The sequence below is a fragment of the Mirounga leonina genome, unplaced genomic scaffold (assembly GCF_011800145.1).
Source record: "Mirounga leonina isolate KUSES-001 unplaced genomic scaffold, KU_Mleo_1.0 Mir_448, whole genome shotgun sequence".
In the NCBI taxonomy this organism is placed as follows: domain Eukaryota; kingdom Metazoa; phylum Chordata; class Mammalia; order Carnivora; family Phocidae; genus Mirounga; species Mirounga leonina.
The window spans coordinates 409,606-427,949 of NW_023270758.1; the positions used below are offsets into that span (position 1 = coordinate 409,606).

The 18,344-nt window shown below is 43.7% G+C and overlaps 1 protein-coding gene and 1 long non-coding RNA gene across 3 annotated transcripts in view; both read right to left on the minus strand.

The window, feature by feature from the left end:
* Positions 1–7,336, minus strand: part of RBBP6 (RB binding protein 6, ubiquitin ligase) — a 31,569-nt gene extending 24,233 nt beyond the window's left edge. For both annotated transcript variants that reach the window (XM_034988036.1, XM_034988037.1), the window contains exons 1-2: positions 7,171–7,336; positions 1,502–1,601 (exon numbers count right to left, since the gene is read on the minus strand). In XM_034988036.1, coding sequence (XP_034843927.1) covers positions 1,502–1,601; positions 7,171–7,336 — 266 coding nt within the window. The remainder of the gene's footprint in view (positions 1–1,501; positions 1,602–7,170) is intronic.
* Positions 7,337–7,376: 40 nt separating this feature from the next.
* On the minus strand, positions 7,377–14,230 carry LOC117999121. Its single transcript, XR_004676218.1, has 3 exons — positions 14,073–14,230; positions 12,672–12,750; positions 7,377–10,161 (listed from the first exon to the last, which is right to left on the minus strand). It is a non-coding gene; the product is annotated as an uncharacterized LOC117999121 (long non-coding RNA).
* Positions 14,231–18,344: the final 4,114 nt, after the last annotated feature.

Consider the following 18,344-nt stretch of genomic DNA (forward strand, 5'->3'; position numbering starts at 1 on the left):
AATGAAGCTTTTGTTTAATAGTACTTGCTCAATAAACTCAGAGGCATTTTACGAGGCAAGAGACAGATTACAAAGGAAATCTCACACATAGTGAATTAACACACAATTTTAAGAGGCAATTTATTTTCCCATGTACTTCAAGTAATTCTCTCCCTATGAGTTTCTTAGTATCAAAAAAAAAAAATCAACTGAAAACTGAATGTTTACTGTTTTTATTTTTATTTATTTATTTATTTTTAAAGATTTTTTATTTATTTATTTGACAGAGACACAGCGAGAGAGGGAACACAAGCAAGGGGGATGGGAGAGGGGAGAAGCAGGCTTCCCGCGGAGCAGAGAGCCCGATGCGGGGCTCGATCCCAGGACGCTGGGATCATGACCTGAGCCGAAGGCAGACGCTTAACGACTAAAGTCACCCAGGCGCCCGAATGTTTACTGTTTTTAAAAAGCAATCAGTAAAGTATAATTTCACACTAAATTCTAGGAATTAATTATTCCCTTATAATTTCTTACAATTACACAAAGTTAAAAGCACCTAATTCACTTGGTTTTTATAAGAAAAAGAAAGTATGCAGGTTTTTAAGTTGTTGCTATACAAGATATTACACAAAAGGATCTCCAAATGCTACGACATGGAATATAACTTTATAGCAAATTAATGACAATAATTTTAGAATGAATACTTGCCCATATGAGGTAAACCTCCAAGAAATGACTATTTTACCTCAATTCCAGGAACAGATTCCATTTCCTAGGACTGGCAAATTCCAGAATTTTTCATTAGCCAAAAGTAGAATTTGCCAAAATTTCAAATAAGGCTACCTAACTTCTAAGGGGAAATCACTACCTCTTTCACATTATTATAATTTTAACACCATTAAAATTGCAAGGAGGCAGGGAAAGTTAAAAGATATGTTTTAATCCTGGGTCTTTCATGAATTCCTTAAACTCTAGGCTGGTGCTAAAATACTGCTGTGTTCTTACTTCAGTAATGGGAGTCTACCATGGGCCAGGCACTGTTTAATTCCTCCAGCTCTCTTCTTGAGCTAAGTACTCATATCCCCATATTATTTTGAGAAATCTATTTTGGGGCTTTAGATAACTTATCCAAAGTCACACAACTGGTGTGAAGCAGCTACTGAAGTCAAACCTAAGCCTGATTCCATAAATCCTATAAACTCTATAGCTTCCCAACAAAAGCCCCTTATTGAGAAGCAAATGTTAGCATTACTGAACACTCTGGATGCCATCAAAATATTTAGGACAAATCTCTTAACACACTTATATAATATAGCAAAAAATTCTTCCTGATAGCTCGTACTAACTACAGATTAACTGGGGGAAGAAACCAGGAAAAAACAAACCCATTCTCACAGTTTTAAGGATTAAGAAGATACACTTATTAAGGTAATGACTTCAGTTCTAAAATACTTCTTTCTCACGAAACAAAAAAGTCTATTTTGAGGACTTAAATACATGAGATTTGATAAAAAAAACTTACATAACATACGTCTTGCTTGTAGATTTAACACCTCCAATAGGAATTCTTCTAACAATTACAGATGAATTCTTAGGAATTAGAGCATTATCATCGGTATATTCTGTAAAAAAGATAGAGAGTTGAATTTCTATTTGGCAATTTAGAGAAGTCAGTCCTCAAGAATTAGAAAACTTCAACCAAACATAAAATTTATGGAAAATGAACTTAAATTTAAAAGAGCATTAATCACTACATGTTCCTTGCATCTGGATTACTGATATTGTCAGAACAAATATCCAAAGTTAAAAGAAAGCAAGTCCTCATAGGAAGTTCTCTTCAAAAGACACCAAATATGGTCACCAGGTTCTTGGCTCTAGCGCTTCTACTTTTGTGGAACCCCAAATCTCAGTAAGACTAAGTCATTCTTTAGTTTATTCAGCTAGTAATGCTAAGCATCTAAACTATGAGAAAAAGCTGTTATTTAAAATGAAGTCATTCTGTCCCTCCTAGCCCCTCAACCTGAGTATTACTAAAAACGACAGACTAAAGAAATTATGACATGTTTTGAATAGAGAAAAGAGTTTTGTAAAAACAATTAGTACAAACAATTAGTGCAACTTTGGAGAGAACAATGATTTAAGGCTCTTCTAAGGAACACTTGGGACTTAAAGACTGAGAAACCAGCCAGATGTGCAAAAAAGCTGGACAAAGGGTGTTTCAGATAGAAAGAAAAGCATGTGGAAAAAAAAAATCATAAAAAGTCTAGAATAGCTGGAAGATAATGAAAGGAAGAATGACTTGAACTACAGAAAGATAGAGATCACACACTGATTTATATTTTGTTTCTAAGAACAACAGGAAGTCACTGAAGGATTTTAAACAAAAATGATGACAATTTGGTTTACATTAATAACAAACAAGATAATTCCCGTATCTATATAGACAATGAATCCAGAGGGGAACAAGAGCAGAAAGAGGGTGACCAAAAAGGAGGCTGCTGCGAAGTCACAGTAAGAGATGATGGTCTGTGCTGGGATGTGACAGATGAAGAAAGGAAGAGAATCAGAATGTTTGAGGTAGAACTGATAAGGCTATCAATGGATTTAATGGGGGGGGAGATGATGAAGGAAAAAGAGCAATTAGGCATAAAAAACTGGGTTCCTGGCTTAAGCCAACTGGAAGAACAGTGATGTCACTGAGAAGAAAACAGGGAGGATGAATGGATCCTATTTTTCTACTCTTCCTACTCTTTAAACTATTACTTGCAATACTTCTGGAAGAATGAAATTAAAAGAGAACCTGGACCAATTAACTTAACTATGGGTAAAAAGCTTTCCTGAGGGACGCCTGGGTGGCTCAGTCGGTTAAGCGCCTTCCTTCGGCTCAGGTCATGATCCCAGGGTCCTGGGATCGAGTCCCACATCGGGCTCCCTGCTCCGTGGGGAGCCTGCTTCTCCCTCTGCCTCTCTCTCTCATGAATAAATAAATTAAAAAAAAAAAAAAATCTTAAAAAAAAAAAAAAAGCTTTCCTGAGGAAAGAATTTGTAAAATTACTAAAAACAAAAATAGGGAGATAGACATGAGAATGTACCCATCTCCCCCATTCAGGTATTAGGGTTCACTCTTTAAGATTATGGGGTTTACCTGCTTCATTTAAGTTACTCAGCACCCAGTGGCTGACTACTTCTGTTCTTCCAGTTATTTCAATTTATCACACATGTGAGCATTTTAAGCTTATATATACTCTCTTAATTTTAATAACATTATTAGTTATTTCCTGTTACAAACTAAATTGTTCAAGAAAGGGTTCTTTGCAGTATATTTCAAGTAGTAGACTGTATCTCTCAGGTATCCAATCAGAGAGATGCAATTTCCTAGACCGTTAGAGACTATCATCATTATCTTGATAGTTCATGACAGTTCCAAATTTCAAGCAAGCTCTGAGTAAGAAAAACTGGAAGATGGGAGATGTTCAAAAAATAAATTCTATTTTATTTTTTAAAGATTTTATTTATTTATTTGACAGAGAGAGAGAGACACAGCGAGAGAGGGAACACAAGCAGGGGGAGTGGGAGAGGGAGAAGCAGGCCTCCTGCTGACCAGGGAGCCTGATTTGGGGCTGGATCCCAGGACCCTGGGATCATGACCTGAGCCGAAGGCAGACGCTTAACGACTGAGCCACCCAGGCGCCCCAAAAAATAAATTCTAGAAACAAAACTTGGGTGTCAAGCACTTGACAGACTTTCTGAATATGTTAACAACTCTCAAAAGCATTCACTGTAGCTTTCCAAGACAGCTTATTAATTTGATCAGCACAGTACTGTCAGACTAAAAGTCACGTGCCCCAACACCAGATGCTTGGATTGACCTTTTAAGTACCTGAGTTACATTGGTGACTTCCTACCCTTAAGATACCTTACTAAGTAGCCTGTTAGCTTCAAAAGACATTTTCCAGGTGCCAGTGTGATTTCTGATCCAAAAATACGAAGACCATAGATTTTGGAATGAAAAACAAGATGAATTTGAGAAATGGAAAAAGATAAGAGTCTTTTAAAAATACTTCATTCTCAGCTTTCAAATCTTTCACACTTAAGTTCAGAATGAAGGTATATTTTGTTGCATTTTGGGGGAGGAAGCTGAAAGGTAGGAAAACAAGTTTATATGGAAAAGCTATATTAAAAAATATAGGAAGATCATTTGGGATTTGTTTTGAAAGACAGTCTAGAAATAAAGGAGCAAGATTCTTAAATCTAAAACATGAGATTCTGAAAAAAAAAAAAAAAATGAAATTTTGATCCAAGCATTTTGGTCTAATCAAGATTTAAGGGTCCTAAACATGGACAGATTCCCAAAACTCTAAGGAATGTTTTACAGAAATGTGATATACTGGGTAATTTAAACATTAATTCAAACAAATTAAAGTGATCCAGTTCAGCATCTTCTCCTAAGCAATCTCCTAACTCTGAGGCTATAAACATTTATTTTGCACTCTCTAATTCACTGGATGGTGCTAAAACCCTGCCCATTCTTACTCAGCTGCCTGTGACATTGGACGCTATTTCCCGTAAAACTCATTAAGTGAATATCCTCTGTGCTACTATCAATGCTATTTTTTTCTCTCTTAATTTGAGGATTGCACAAAACGCACATTCTCTCCCCAGAAGCTCCTTCTCTTAATCTAACATCAAAGCTTTCTCCAATAAGGACAGTTGACACAAACATATAAAAGAAAATATGCTGCTGGGCAGAACATTTCCCTGGCTTTTAGGGTTTGTAAAAATAATACATCACAGAATTTCCTGGCTTAGAAAAAAAAAAAAACAAAAAAAACAGGGCGCCTGGGTGGCTCAGTCGTTAAGCGTCTGCCTTCGGCTCAGGTCATGATCCCAGGGTCCTGGCATCGAGTCCTGCATCGGGCTCCCTGCTCGGCAAGAAGCCTGCTTCTCCCTCTCCCATTCCCCCTGCTTGTGTTCCTGCTCTCGCTATTTCTCTCTCTGTCAAATAAATAAATAAAATCTTTAAAAGAAAAAAAATAACACAATGTCACAAAACTCTTAGATTTTTGGACAAGAATTCCACCAACTGTAACTTACTCCAATCTAACAAAACTGTATTCAATTATTAGGTGGAGAAAATGCACAAAGTCTATGATAAAATCATTTAATACTCCAGTAAAATGTAAAACCTGCCTGGTTATAGGACTAAAATTGTCTTAATATTCTTTACTTTCATTTGTATTTTCTTCCTCTCATTTGTTAAGTATCATTAACATATCATTATGTCCTGAAATTCTTATAAACCCATCTGTCCTGTGAAGTGTGGCTGCAATACTTAAGGGACACTTTTGGCGGCCTTAAAGACAAGAGTATTTCCTTTAAGGTATTTTTTTTTTTAATGTTTTATTTATTTATTCATTCATGAGAGTCACAGAGAGAGAGAAAGAGGCAGAGGCAGAGGGAGAAGCAGTCTCCCCACCTAGCAGGGAGCCCGATGCGGGACTCGATCCCAGGACCCTAGGATCATGACCTGAGCCGAAGGCAGACGCTTAACGATCTGAGCCACCCAGGCGCCCCTAAGGTATTTTTTTGAATGCTAGTTTAAAAAGCTGTTTTCAACTGTTCAAGATGACCAGCAATTTTTCCTTTCTGTAAGTATTCTACACATAATTACAATCACCAAAGCTTCACGTGAGGTATCCCTTAGGTATAACATTTTAAAAGGCGGTGGGGGCAGCAGAGAATATTCTTTCCCATGTTACCATGTGAGTAAAGTTCTTTCTTAATGAATATTTTTGAGTCATGCCAGTAGTGCCATTCCTTAACATAATACAATTATACTTATATCTGGATGTAAATGGGAAACAGCTCTTTTACATGACAAGATTTACTCTATTAAAAACTACAGACTAAGGGCGCTGGCTGGCTCAGTTGGTAGAGCTTGCGGCTCTTGGTCTTGAGGTTGTGAGTTCAAGCCCCACGTTGGGTGTAGAGATTACTTAAAAATAAAATCTTAAAAAAAAAAAACAAAAAACCCCCAAACCCCAAATAGGCTACAAGTGAGGGACTCCCCCAATTTCAACTAAAGAACCCAAGTCACACCTTAAGCCAAATTTAAGTGATCGATAAAATACCCTAAGCTAATGAGAACTTCTTAATGTCTTCTCATCCCAGACTGACCTACTGAAAACTACACATCAGCATTACAACACCGAGAAAAAGAAACCAAAACAAGTGCAGAACCAGAATCTGAAGAAACTGTTTATCACACTGTCACATCGAACGTTAAATTTTCAACATTATAAAATGCTTTTAAAAAGGAGAAAGAACTTAAAGATTCCTATCAGTGGCATCTTTCAAACTCATGTGGTAGCAGCCTACTCTTCTCAGTACCCTAGTTAACAACATAATCATGTAAAGTCTAGCAATTACTACTTTAAAAGAAAAGCCTTTACTTGTGATCTTTACTAAATTGCTACTAAATTTTAAGAGTAATATGATGAACTGAAAACTCAACCACTTAATTACTTTATTACTAATTCTGGAATTTACGCACAAAAGTGGTGACATCAGAACACATCAGGTTCCAAAAGCAATTCCAACATTAAAGACTGGCTGGATTAAATCCTTAAGAAATACTTAAGTGAGGATCCCTTCTCCAAAACACAGGCAACTCCAAAATAAAAATAAGTACACAAGGACAGGAAGAAAAGGAGTACATAAAACCTGCCAATGAACCGCACACCGTTGTCAGGTTAGAAAGTTGAGAGAGGGATCTCTACCGCTGCTTTAACACGTAAGAAGCCTCCATACGCTCTCCTCCCCGCCTTCTGATAAAAAGCAAGCTCGAAAACGCCACAAGGCAAGAACACCAAGAACCTGGATAACACCCCTCACCGTCTCCCACTGAAACCTTCATTTTAATTAACATTTGAGAAGAATAATCAGACTTGCACGTTTTCAGATTAGCCTGTTACCGATGATCCCACGTACGCAGACATCAAATAAACCAGTTAAGCTCCCAGGCCGACCGCTGCAACCCTGGGGTCTCAATAAAAGTTGTATCAGAAGTATTAGAATGAACAGTCCCACAAGAGACGTAATGGCGGTCAGCCTTCTGCCAGGCAACCAGTACCTAGCACAACTAGTATCCATCTCCAACCAGCAAATATCTGGAGCCCAGGTGGCCCTTACCTTCTTTCGTCTGCGCGTTGGTGATCTGCAGGTCGCAGTCGGCAGCTTTCAACTTTTCTCTCCCCATAATCTGCTTCTTTAAATCGCAGAGGGAGATGTGGAGCCCATCAAAGGTGACGGTATCATAGTTGAGTTTAGAGGAAAATTTATAATGCACACAGGACATGGTGCCAAAGGATTCCTAAGGTTCAGCGAGGAGACGTGGACACTCTCAATATATGTATATTTATAAACTCAAGAGCAAAATATGTACACACACAAAACACTCAAAAGACACCGAAGGACCCTAAGGCCTCAGATTAAATACCCCCCCAACCACAAGCAGGGGTTCGTAAAAACAATAATCCAGAACCCCCCCCGTCCCCCCCGATACTCAGAAGCACTTCATACGGGAGGAAGCGGACGAGGACGGGGAAAGGGGAAATCGAGAATCCGCCAACGGGCACAATGTCACCCGGCTGGGTCCCCCTCGCTCATGCTAAGGGCCGGCAGGAGACGGGGGGCAGGCGGTGCAGTCAGTAGCGGTCAGTCCACACGTTAGAGTCCGAATGACCCCGCGGGGTCAGGGGTCCATAGCGCGGCCGCACCTCCCGGTTGGTCTCTCTTTCCGTGGATTGGGGTGACCCAGGCCCCGGGAGAAGGTTGGGGGAGAGGGCCTAGGCCCGGAGTCCACGAGCGGCCTCTCGCCTCCTCCTGGCTTCCGGACGACCGGCGTCAGCTTCCCCAGGCCCAGGCCCAGGCCCCCCCACACACAAACCCCTGTCGCCTGCTCCCCGGAGGCCACGAGCGGCCCGCGGCCTAGGCCAAAAACGCGCGGTCGGCGGAGGAGAGGCCTTCCCGCAGGCCGCCCCCGGCTCCGCCTCCCCCCCGCCGCCGCCGCCGCCGCCGCCGCCTCAGACACAAAGCCGGTACTAGGCCTCAACTAGGCCTCGAAGCACTTCCTCACCACCCCGGGCCCCAGCCAGCGGCCGGGTGGCTTTGGCGGACCCTGGGGACGCCGCCGAGGCTCCCCGACGCTTCCTCTCGCCGTGTGCTCCGCGCTTCTCTCGCCTTTCGCTCCCGTCGCCTTTCGGCCCCGAACCGCGAGAGGAGGCCCGGAAACCGCCGGGCAACGGCAAGGGCTTCGGGGCTCTCTTTTTGTTTTGCCCCCCTGCCGCTCTCCGGCCCTCACCCAGCGCCGGCGACACCTCCAAGCCAGGCACTATGGCGGACGCGGCCTGGCTTCGGGCGAGCGCCCCACTCCGGGGTCTCTTAAGCAGGGATTGCACGGGCGGCGCGCGCGAGGCGGGGCTGGCGTGCGCGGATAGGCGGGCCTGGCGTGCGCGGATAGGCGGGCCGGGAGGCGGGGCCCGCGGCGTCACAAAGCGCACCGGCCCGCCCACGTGACCCCGCGCTTTGTGACTCGGAGCGCGGAACCTGAACCAGCCCGGAGAACGGAAGGAACCATCTGTCTCAAGAGGGAGGGGGCGCTGCACAGAAGGCCGGCTCACCCGGCGGCTCCGGAGAGGGGTGGGGGGGAGCTCGGATTTCAGCTGCTGCGGTGCTTGTTAGTCTCCGCGGCAAAGTGGGGTGCCTAGGGGTGGCCGGCTAACTCCCCTTCTCCGCAATCCCCACCAACTCCCGCAGTTCAAGTAAACATTATAGTTGCTATGCAGTGAACTATGGTTGCTATGCAAGCTCCCCCTAGCCTCCTCTTCCAACAAACCGGCTACCTCCAGCTCTTCCTAAGTGGAAATTCTGGAGCAGCCCCCTGGCGAGAACTGACAAAACCACCGCTATAAAGATTTATTGAGTCCTCACTATGTGCTAGGCACGGGGCTGAGCCCTTTGTAGCACTGCCAGTCTCTGGAGCCCAGTGGTCGTGGTTGGAACCCTAGCTGCGGGGGTCAAGATTTAACTCCTCCGTGCCTCAGTTTCCTTGGCTGTAAAGTGCAGTTTAAAATTGTACTCGGTCTACGGGGTTGTTATGGATTAAATGAATGAGTATTTTTCCATTGTTTAGGACTATGCCTGGCATATGGTTCAATGTGTCTCACATGTAGCTCAATAAATGTCTTTTTAACATCAAAAAACCCCACAAAAAACAAAACCCTAAGTGGTCAGCACGACCATTATCTCGGATTTATAGGTGAGGCAACGGAAGCTAGCAATCGAGAACTTTCTGAATTCGCAGAATCAGGGGAATGCCTGCTTTGTAGCGGGGTCCGAAATCCCATTCCTAATTGTAAACGAAGGGAACTGTGCCAAGACCCCCCCGCCCCCCAGTGGATTGGAGCTTATTTTTTCCTTGGGGCATGGGGAAGTTATTATAACATCCATGAAATTCATACTATACAAAATTGCATTCATGAAGTGTAATAATCACTGTAATTTACAGTGCATTTTCCTCATCCTCTCTGGATTTTTACTGGCTTGGGCTCAGAGAAGTTAGTCACTGACAACAAGATCACACAGCCATGATGGGGCAGTTTGCCAGGGGCTTCCTAAATACATACACCCAATCCTTGCAGAAGGTGGTTTAAATAGATCATCATCTTGTCAGGAACGTCTTCCTAGGGCGACTTTATCCAAACAGGATGGCCATCATTCTATCTCTTCCTCTTTTTTATTTTCTTCCAAGCATTTGTTACTATTTGACATGGTATATATTTACTTTTTTAATTTTTGTTTCCCCCCACAGCTGAGAACAGGGATTTTTCTCTTTTAGTCATGCCATATACCCAGCTCTTAGAACCCCAGCCTGGGCATAGTAAGCACTCAATAAATGTGTTGAATAAATACATTTTTGTGTGATCTATAGAAATACCATGGCAGTAAGATTTTGGCAAATCAAGGGCAGCCCTAGAGACACAAATACGATTTAACTCAACCACATCATTAGCATCAGTGCTTTTCACATATAACAAATTTCTCCCACCTTTATCTTTGGTAACTGACCAAAATTTTCTCACTCTTGGGTCCGCTTCAGAACGGCTGCTTTTCTTGAAAAACCTGTATGAACCAAAGGGGGAAAATTACATCTAACGAAAGAAAAGGTGGACAGGAAAATGAGGTATTGTATTGGTATTCATACCTCTAAAGTGGTAAATCTATATTCTTTCACTGGTTTTTGGCCTATCCCTTCACACTTAATTCAGTGCTAATTTAATCAACCTGATGGGACTCAAAGGAGGCCACATCTTCAGGATAGAGTGGATTAGAATCCTGCCGGAGATGAGTATGTCTCCTTGGAAAGAATACAGTCAGTGTTATGATTTGGTCCAATGGTTCTCCTCAGCCAAGAGCCCTTTACAATGCTTTTGGAGGCCTCACTCCATATCACATTGAACAGGTCAAAATTCACCCACAACCCGCATAAAATGTGCTTGTGATGGGATTTAATTCAGTTGCTTTCCTAATTGACACAATGTTACATTTGGTTCATTTCGTGAAATTCCTTAACAAATCTCAACTTTGTAAACTTCCGTTGGTAATATGGAGCTGCTCTCCCTGCCATTTCTCCCCTCACCCCCACCCCGATATTCGTGTAAGCCCTGGAAAAGCCTTTTGTACTGTATCTACCTTTCCAAACTTTTTGTATGTAGCAACTCTGGAGCTCCCACCTCCTAGAATTTTAACCTTTGTCACTCTCAAACTCATTGTAACCTCACATCCCCACCAAACACATACATCTAGTAGATCCCCTACCTTATTTTAGTATGCAGACATTTCAGTTTCAGAGAACAGAATTGGGAGACCCAAGAAAGTCTGCCAGTCCCCTACAGGGCACTTGTGTTACTATCCAGGCTCTGGAGGTTAACATGAGATCTACCAGGCTGCTATATACTCTTATAATCTAATCCCACCAAGTGCCCCAACAGCAGGCACGTCACCAGATTCTGAGTCTGGCCTCCGCGTTCTCAGCCCAAATTCACAAAAGATAGATAGATCCTTTATATCACTGATGTATCTCCCCCAGATGGTTGATTGCCTTTATATTTTCTTTATTTAACACTGAAACCTACAAAAAGTTTTGCATTTTTATGTAATAAAGTCCATCAATCTTTTTTCCTCATGGTTTTTACCTTTATTTGTATGTTGTAAAAAGTAGTTCCTAGCCACTCAGCACCCACCTTAGATTTTTATTTGCTTAAGTTTCCCTCCAGCTTATGTATGGGCATCATGATTTTAAATTAAAATCTGTAATCTATTTGAATTTGTTTGTGTATAGGGTATAATATAAAGCGAAGACCATTTTATCCCCTTTTAAATTGTGAAATATATTGTTAAAGGAAAAAAAGCATAAAATATGTATTTATGGTTTGATGCAAATTATACAAGTGTCTTATAAAAGGAGTTTCTATCTTTTGTTTTTTAATTATTTATATTTTATGGCAATTTATAACAGATTGAATGATTTTAGTTTTTATAAGATTTTTGCAACATTTTACTTGAAATGTTTCATTTTCTCTTCTTGGCAACATTTTATTTTTATTTATTTATTTATTTTAAAAGATTTTATTTATTTATTTGACAGAGAGAGACACAGCGAGATAGGGAACACAAGCAGGGGGAGTGGGAGAGGGAGAAGCAGGCTTCCCGCTGAGCAGGGAGCGGGATGGCGGGGCTCGATCTGCAAGACTGAGCTGAAGGCAGACGCTTAACGACTGAGCCACCCAGGTGCCTCTATTTTTATTTTTTTAAAGATTTATTTTTTTATCTGAGAGAGGGGCATGAACAAACAGGGGGAGGGATAGAGGGAGAGAGAGAATCCTGAAACAGACTCCCCACTGAGCAGGGAGCCCCACTTGGGGACTTGATCCCAGGACCTTGAGATCATGACCTGAACTGAAATCAAGAGTCAGCAGCTTAACCGACTGAGCCACCCAGGCACCCCTTGGCAACATTTTAAAGCACATTTAATTTGTTTAAAGCTAAAGGTCACTGATTGATCATATGAACTGATTTTTTGTGAACAATCTAGTTTCCCCATTATTGAGTCATTCATTCATCCAATAGTCATTCAACTGGCAAAATCAAAAATTTTGACAATACCATATATAGGAGATGGGGATCAATGGGATCCCTATGATCACTGGGGGGTTTGCAACAGTAATTTTGGAAAACGATCTGGCATCCTCTTGCAAATTTGAGCGTTCCTATACCCTATGAATCAGTCATTGCACTCCTGGTTATATATACCCAAGGCAAAATTTAACTCATGTACTTGCATGAGAATTTCACGGGAGCTCTCTTCTCAGGAGCAAAAGCTGAAACAACCCGAATGCCCTTGAGAGGGGAATGAGTGAATACATGATGGTCTATCCAGACGGTGGAGTATCATGCGATAGTGAAAATAAATAATATAACAGTAGGTGTAACGACATGGCAATGCGATCTTTTTAGCTGTTCTGGAGTCAGGAAAGCAAGTCTCAGAAGCTGACATACCCCTCCTATGAATTTCAAAAACAACTCAAAGCGAACAATGCATCATTTAGCGAGGCATACAAATGTTAACGCACCTGAAAACTGGCAATCGGGAGACACAACATTCAGGACAGTGGTTACCTCTGAGATGGAAGGATGAGACAGGTGAGGAGCCTAGAGGAGATAGGAGTTATCAGCAGTGACCTAGTTCTTGGGCGGGTTCACATGTAGTCATTAACGTACTGAAAATGGACAAATAAAGAATACTTAAACTAAAAGGGAATCATGTACAGAACAATAAGAGTTTGTGAGATCAGGAGTATGATTAATCCATTGATATGTCCCTGAGGTTTCATCTCTACTTTCTTTTCACCGCCAGCAAAGACTCTCACGGTCAGACAGAAAAAAATGAAATCCCTTTCAGAGCAACAAAACATACAGGCTAGTTCCCTAAACTCTTTTGCAGCACTGAATGCTGTAACTGTAAATAAAACTCGTGTTTAGCTTATACTTTTACAATTTGGTTCTAGTTTTCTTGTGTTGAGATCAGGGAGGGGACTTGGCCATCAGACTTTTGGGGACCTGAGACCAGAACATGCTACCAGTGACCTCTCTTTATCCAGCGACTTCTTTTTTTTTTTTTTAAGCTTTTATTTATTTATTTGACAGAGAGAGACACAGCGAGAGAGGGAACACAAGCAGGGGGAGTAGAAGAGGGAGAAGCAGGCTTCCTGCAGAGCAGGTAGCCCGATGTAGGGCTCAATCCCAGGACCCTGGGATCATGAACTGAGCCAAAGGCAGACGCTTAAGGACTGAACCACCCAGGCGCCCCTTCTTTTTTTTTTTTTTTTAAGATTTTATTTATTTATTTGAGAGAGAGACAGAGATAGCGACAGAGATAGAGAGAGAAAGCATGAGCAGGGAGGAGAGAGTAGAAGCCCCGATGTGGGACTCCATCCCAGGACTCTTGGGGCTTGATCCCAGCACCCTCAGGGCTTGATCCCAGGATCTCAGGATCACAACCTGAACCTAAGGCAGACACTTAGCAGACTGATCCACCCAGGCGCCCCTATCCAGTGACTTCTAATTCCATTCCACGGGTAAAGGTGGGACTTGAAACCAGGAATGTTTTGAAGAGGAGAGGACTCGTAAAAATGCCAGGGGACATTATATATAGAAAGACACACGCCACACTTGATTCTCCTAGAAATTCAAGGGCTCTAGGTAAACACAAAGGAGGAAGAGGGATGGGAATGCTCTTGAGCCAGAGCACAGATCCTTGGACAAAGCCCTTCTCTCTCAGGTGAATGTGACCAATTTATTCATTCCCCCAGATATGAACTATGTAATGAATGACCAGGGGCACCAGGCACTATGCTGGTTGCTGGCCACTCTGCGGTGAACAAATCAAAACCCCTGCCTGCAGGGAGTTTACGATAAGTAAAGGATTTTAGAGACTCCAAAACTTGCTGTGTGACTTTGGGAAAGTAACTTACCTTCTCTGGCCCCTGGTTTCCTCCAGGGCCTGTTTCATGAGTCCTGTGTGATTGTGTTTGATGTAGTGCTCTGCTGTGATCATCTTGACCATTCCTCATAATTTTCGTTTTCATTTTGCCCCGAGTCCCACAAACTATGTAGCTGATCTTGGTTTCTTGACTTGTGAAACAGAGTTAAAACAGTACCTTCCTAGAAACAGAAACCAAGGGTTACGGGAAGGGGAAGTGAGGAGATGATGTTCAATGGGTACAGAGTTTCATTTTTGCAAAAACAAAAAAAGAACAAAAATGTTCTAGAGATCTGTTGCATAACGGTGTGATTATACTTAACACTACTGAACTGTACACTTAAAAATGGTTAAGATGGTAAATTTTATGTTATGTATAAAAAAAAAGACCAAAAAATAGTACTTCCTTATAAGGTTGTTAAGACAGAGTCTGGCACGGAAGTACCATGTAAATGTTGTTTGGAAACTAAATTTAAGGGACACCTGGGTAGCTCCGTGGGTTAAGCCTTTGGCTCAGGTCATGATCTCAGGGTCCTGGGATGGAGCCCTGCATTGGGCTCCCTGCTCAGAGGGGAGTCTGCTTTTCCCTCTCCCTCTACAGCTCCCCCGCTTGTGCTCATGCTCACTCGATTGTGTTCTCTCTCCCTCTGTCAAATAATAAAATCTTTTAAAAAATTAAAAAAAAAAAGAAAAAGGAAATTTAAGCAGCAACTGCTGGAGAAGTTTCTTTGAAGTTGAGATACTTCCATCTTGGATAAACATAACAACAAAGCAAGAACTGTGGCTATACATTTCCTATTTACCACCCTGTGCCAAGGACTTTTAGGACTCCTCTCAAGAACCCTGTGAATAGGTCCCAATATTATCCCTATTTCATAAATGAGGAATGAGGTTCAGAGAGGTGATGTCATGTGCTTGAGGTCACAGAGGAAACACAATTTAAAAAGGGGTGTGCCTGAATGGGAAGGGCATTCTCTTAACCACTGACTCTATTTTACTGCCGAGGCATCTTTTGGAGGGGCCCGTGGAAGGGTGCCCTCCCTTCAGGTACCAGGAGCAAAGCTGGTCTGCTGCCAACAGACTATCCCCTGGCCCTCCTCCCTTTGTCTTCCGCTTAACCTCTACTGTATTTGGTCTTGTGTTTTTGTCTTGTCTCTGCTCCTAGATTAAGTCCCCAGACCTCATCATCTGTCTCCTCCATGTCTTTCCTAAGGCATCTGGCAGGTGCTTGGTAATTATTTGGGGAGCCCAAAACTGACTCTTGATAAGTGGTTCTGCTTGGCTTCTCCAGCAGCAACAAGCTGGGTAGATTAAAGCAGGGCAGTGGCCTTGAATGTCCCCTCATCCCCCCCAACCTCCCTTGAGGAAGTACAAATGGGGACGCCTTTCAGGCTTTGTGCGTGCCCCTCCCCGGCTCTGCATCCAGGATTGTGGGTCTGAGAGACTGGGCTACGTGCTTCACGTGTACTATCTCATTTCACCTTACCATGACCCTTTGTGGTAGGTCTGATGCTTTGCCTGATTTTACACAAGAAGAAAACAGGCTCACAGCCGGGAGCCCGAGGTCACACAGCCCAGAGGTGAGGCCAGGGTCATGGTGGGCAGGGATAGAGCCAGGATTCGAACCCGGTTGGTGAGCTTACTCTCCCTGTCAGGTGTTCCCAGTGGCATCTGTCACACCTGTGCCCATCTCAGGGGGCACACTCTACCTTCAGGTTGCTGGCTTTGCTCCTGGAGGACCCTGGTTGGGAGGAGTGGGGCGGGGATGAGAGAAAACACTGATGGCAAAGGCTCTCATTCATGTCCTAGATACTTATGGAGTGTTCTAGGCACCGTTTCTGGCAGGCTCCTGGCACTCAGGACACAGCAGTGACCATGGCAGGCAAAGCTTTTGCTATCCTGGGGTTTCCATTCTAGTGTTAGAGACAATAAGCACCCAGACAAGCAAAGGAGAGATAGCTATGGGATGTCGTAAGTATTTTTTTATACAAATGGAATTATTTTATTTTTATTTTTATTATTTATTTGTCAGAGAGAGAGAGAGAGAGCACAAGCAGAGGGAGTGGCAGAGGGAGAGGGAAAGGGAGAAGCAGGCTCCTTGCTGAGCAGGAAGCCCAATGCGGGGCTCGATCCCAGGACCCTGGGATCATGACCTGAGCTGAAGACAGACACTTGACGACTGAGCCACCCAGGCATCCTGGGTATATATCCTGCCAGTGTTATGAAGAAAATAAAACAACGTTAGCAAGACAGAGAGTGATGGGGGAGGGCAGAGGAGGGGGATTTACATCGGATGGCCTCTGTGAGGAGGTGACACTGGAGTTGGCATTTGAATGATAAGAATGAGCTAGCCGTGTGAAGTTCTAGGGGAAGAATGTTCTAGGTAGGATGAATGGCAAGTGTGAGAGTCTTCAGGTGTGAGCCATCACAGTTGAAAGGCCGGTGTGGCTTGAGTGTGGACCATGATGGGGAGTGACTGGGCTCAGGTCAGAGAGATGAGCAGGGGCCAGATCACGTAAGACCATAATACCCATTTAAACAAATTTTGATTTGAGAGAAGAATGTCCTAGAGGGGTATGAGAACTCAGGGCCATCTTATTTGAACGTTCAGGGCAATTCGACTATGGTTGGTACCATGGGTTCCTACGGCCCAAGTTACAGCTGAACTATACTTTCCGAAACATCCCGGGAGTTTCTAGTATCCTGAAGGGGCTCAGGATAACATGGGGTTGTCAGATGTGGTTTATTTAAAAGACAGAGGTTGGATGACACACCCGCCATGGCTCACAGCATCTTTCCCAGTAGTCGCCTGACCAGGGTTGTGGCTTCAGACAAGAGGAGAAGGATAATCCCAGGGACAGCCGTCTCTTCCTGCAGCTCCTAGGACCTGTTCCACCTGTCGCGCAGGCTGGTGACATGGCTCTGTCAGGAATGGGTCAAAGGTAACCCTAATTATCTAGTCCTATGACTTGGTAAAGAGCCAGTGAGTCAGGAAAAGGAAGACAGGGAGGGGAAGGGAATGCCTATATTTGGGCACCAAGGCCTGGAGCTTGTACCCAGCACAGGGGCCGGAGAGTCTGATTCAGCAAGCAGGTCTTTGCAGGTCGTGCAGGTGATTCTGAGGCATAGCCAGCATGAAACACGCACCGCATCCTAGGGTGTACAGGGCTGAGTGCACAGAGGCAGGCACCAGACAGCCTCTGTGCCAAGCCCAGCTCCGCCACACACTGCCGTGAGGGGCACTGAGCAAGTGGCGTAAGCTCGCTGTGCCCCAGTCTGCTCCCTGTCCAAAGGAGCTGAGAATAATAGTGCCTCATTCCTAGGCTGCTGCAAGGAATAAAGCACCCGAGGGCAGCTCCTGCTTGAGTAAGCACCACGTAAACACTGGCCTCTGTGGTGCTACCTCACTGCCCTTCAGAACCACCTTTTGAGGAAAGTATCATGATTATTCAGATAGACAAATGAGAACTGAGGTGAAGCGACCTTTCCAAGGTCATACTGAAAGTGTTTGACTTCAGAACAAAGGAGAAAAGAAAAAACAAAACAAGGCGCCTGGGTGGCTCAGTAGGTTAAAGGTCCAACTCTTGATTTCGGCTCAGGTTAGGATCCAGGGTCGTGAGATCGAGCCCTGAGTCGGGCTCCGCGCTGGGCGTGGTGCCTGCTTGAGACTCTCTCTCTCTCTCTCTCCCCTCCCCTGCCACCTGCAGGCGCGTACCCTCTCTCTCTCTCTCTCAAATAAATAAATCTTAAACAAAACAAAACACCAAAATACAGTCCATTCCCAAATGCTCAAATGATCTGGGGTCCAATGGGTCCATGGTACCCATTGCTCTGCAGACAGGGGGCAGAATACTACCTTTCTCGCAGGGTTGTCTGGAAGGTGAAATGTAGTAGCTCAAGAGTGAGGCAAAATTCCTCTCCCAGTCTTGGCCGAGTAACTCCTTGCAGATGGGTCCTGCACAAATAACAACTATAAACTCTGGACAAAATGCAAAAAACAAAAAGCAAAAACACCCCCCCACACACACACACACAAAATCAAACTACCTGTAGACACTGGGGAATGATCAAAAAACAGACAGGCGCTAGAGGGCTGTCATCACTTGGAAGAAAGGGACAGTACAGGCTGAGTGTCCTGTTTTCAAAGGCAGGGCAAATCTGTGCCAAAGGAGGATGGCCAAAACTCTGCCAGGATACCTGGTTTTACCGGTCTGAAGAACCAGAGGACAGGGTACACACAAACACAGCCTCTGGATGTTGAGTA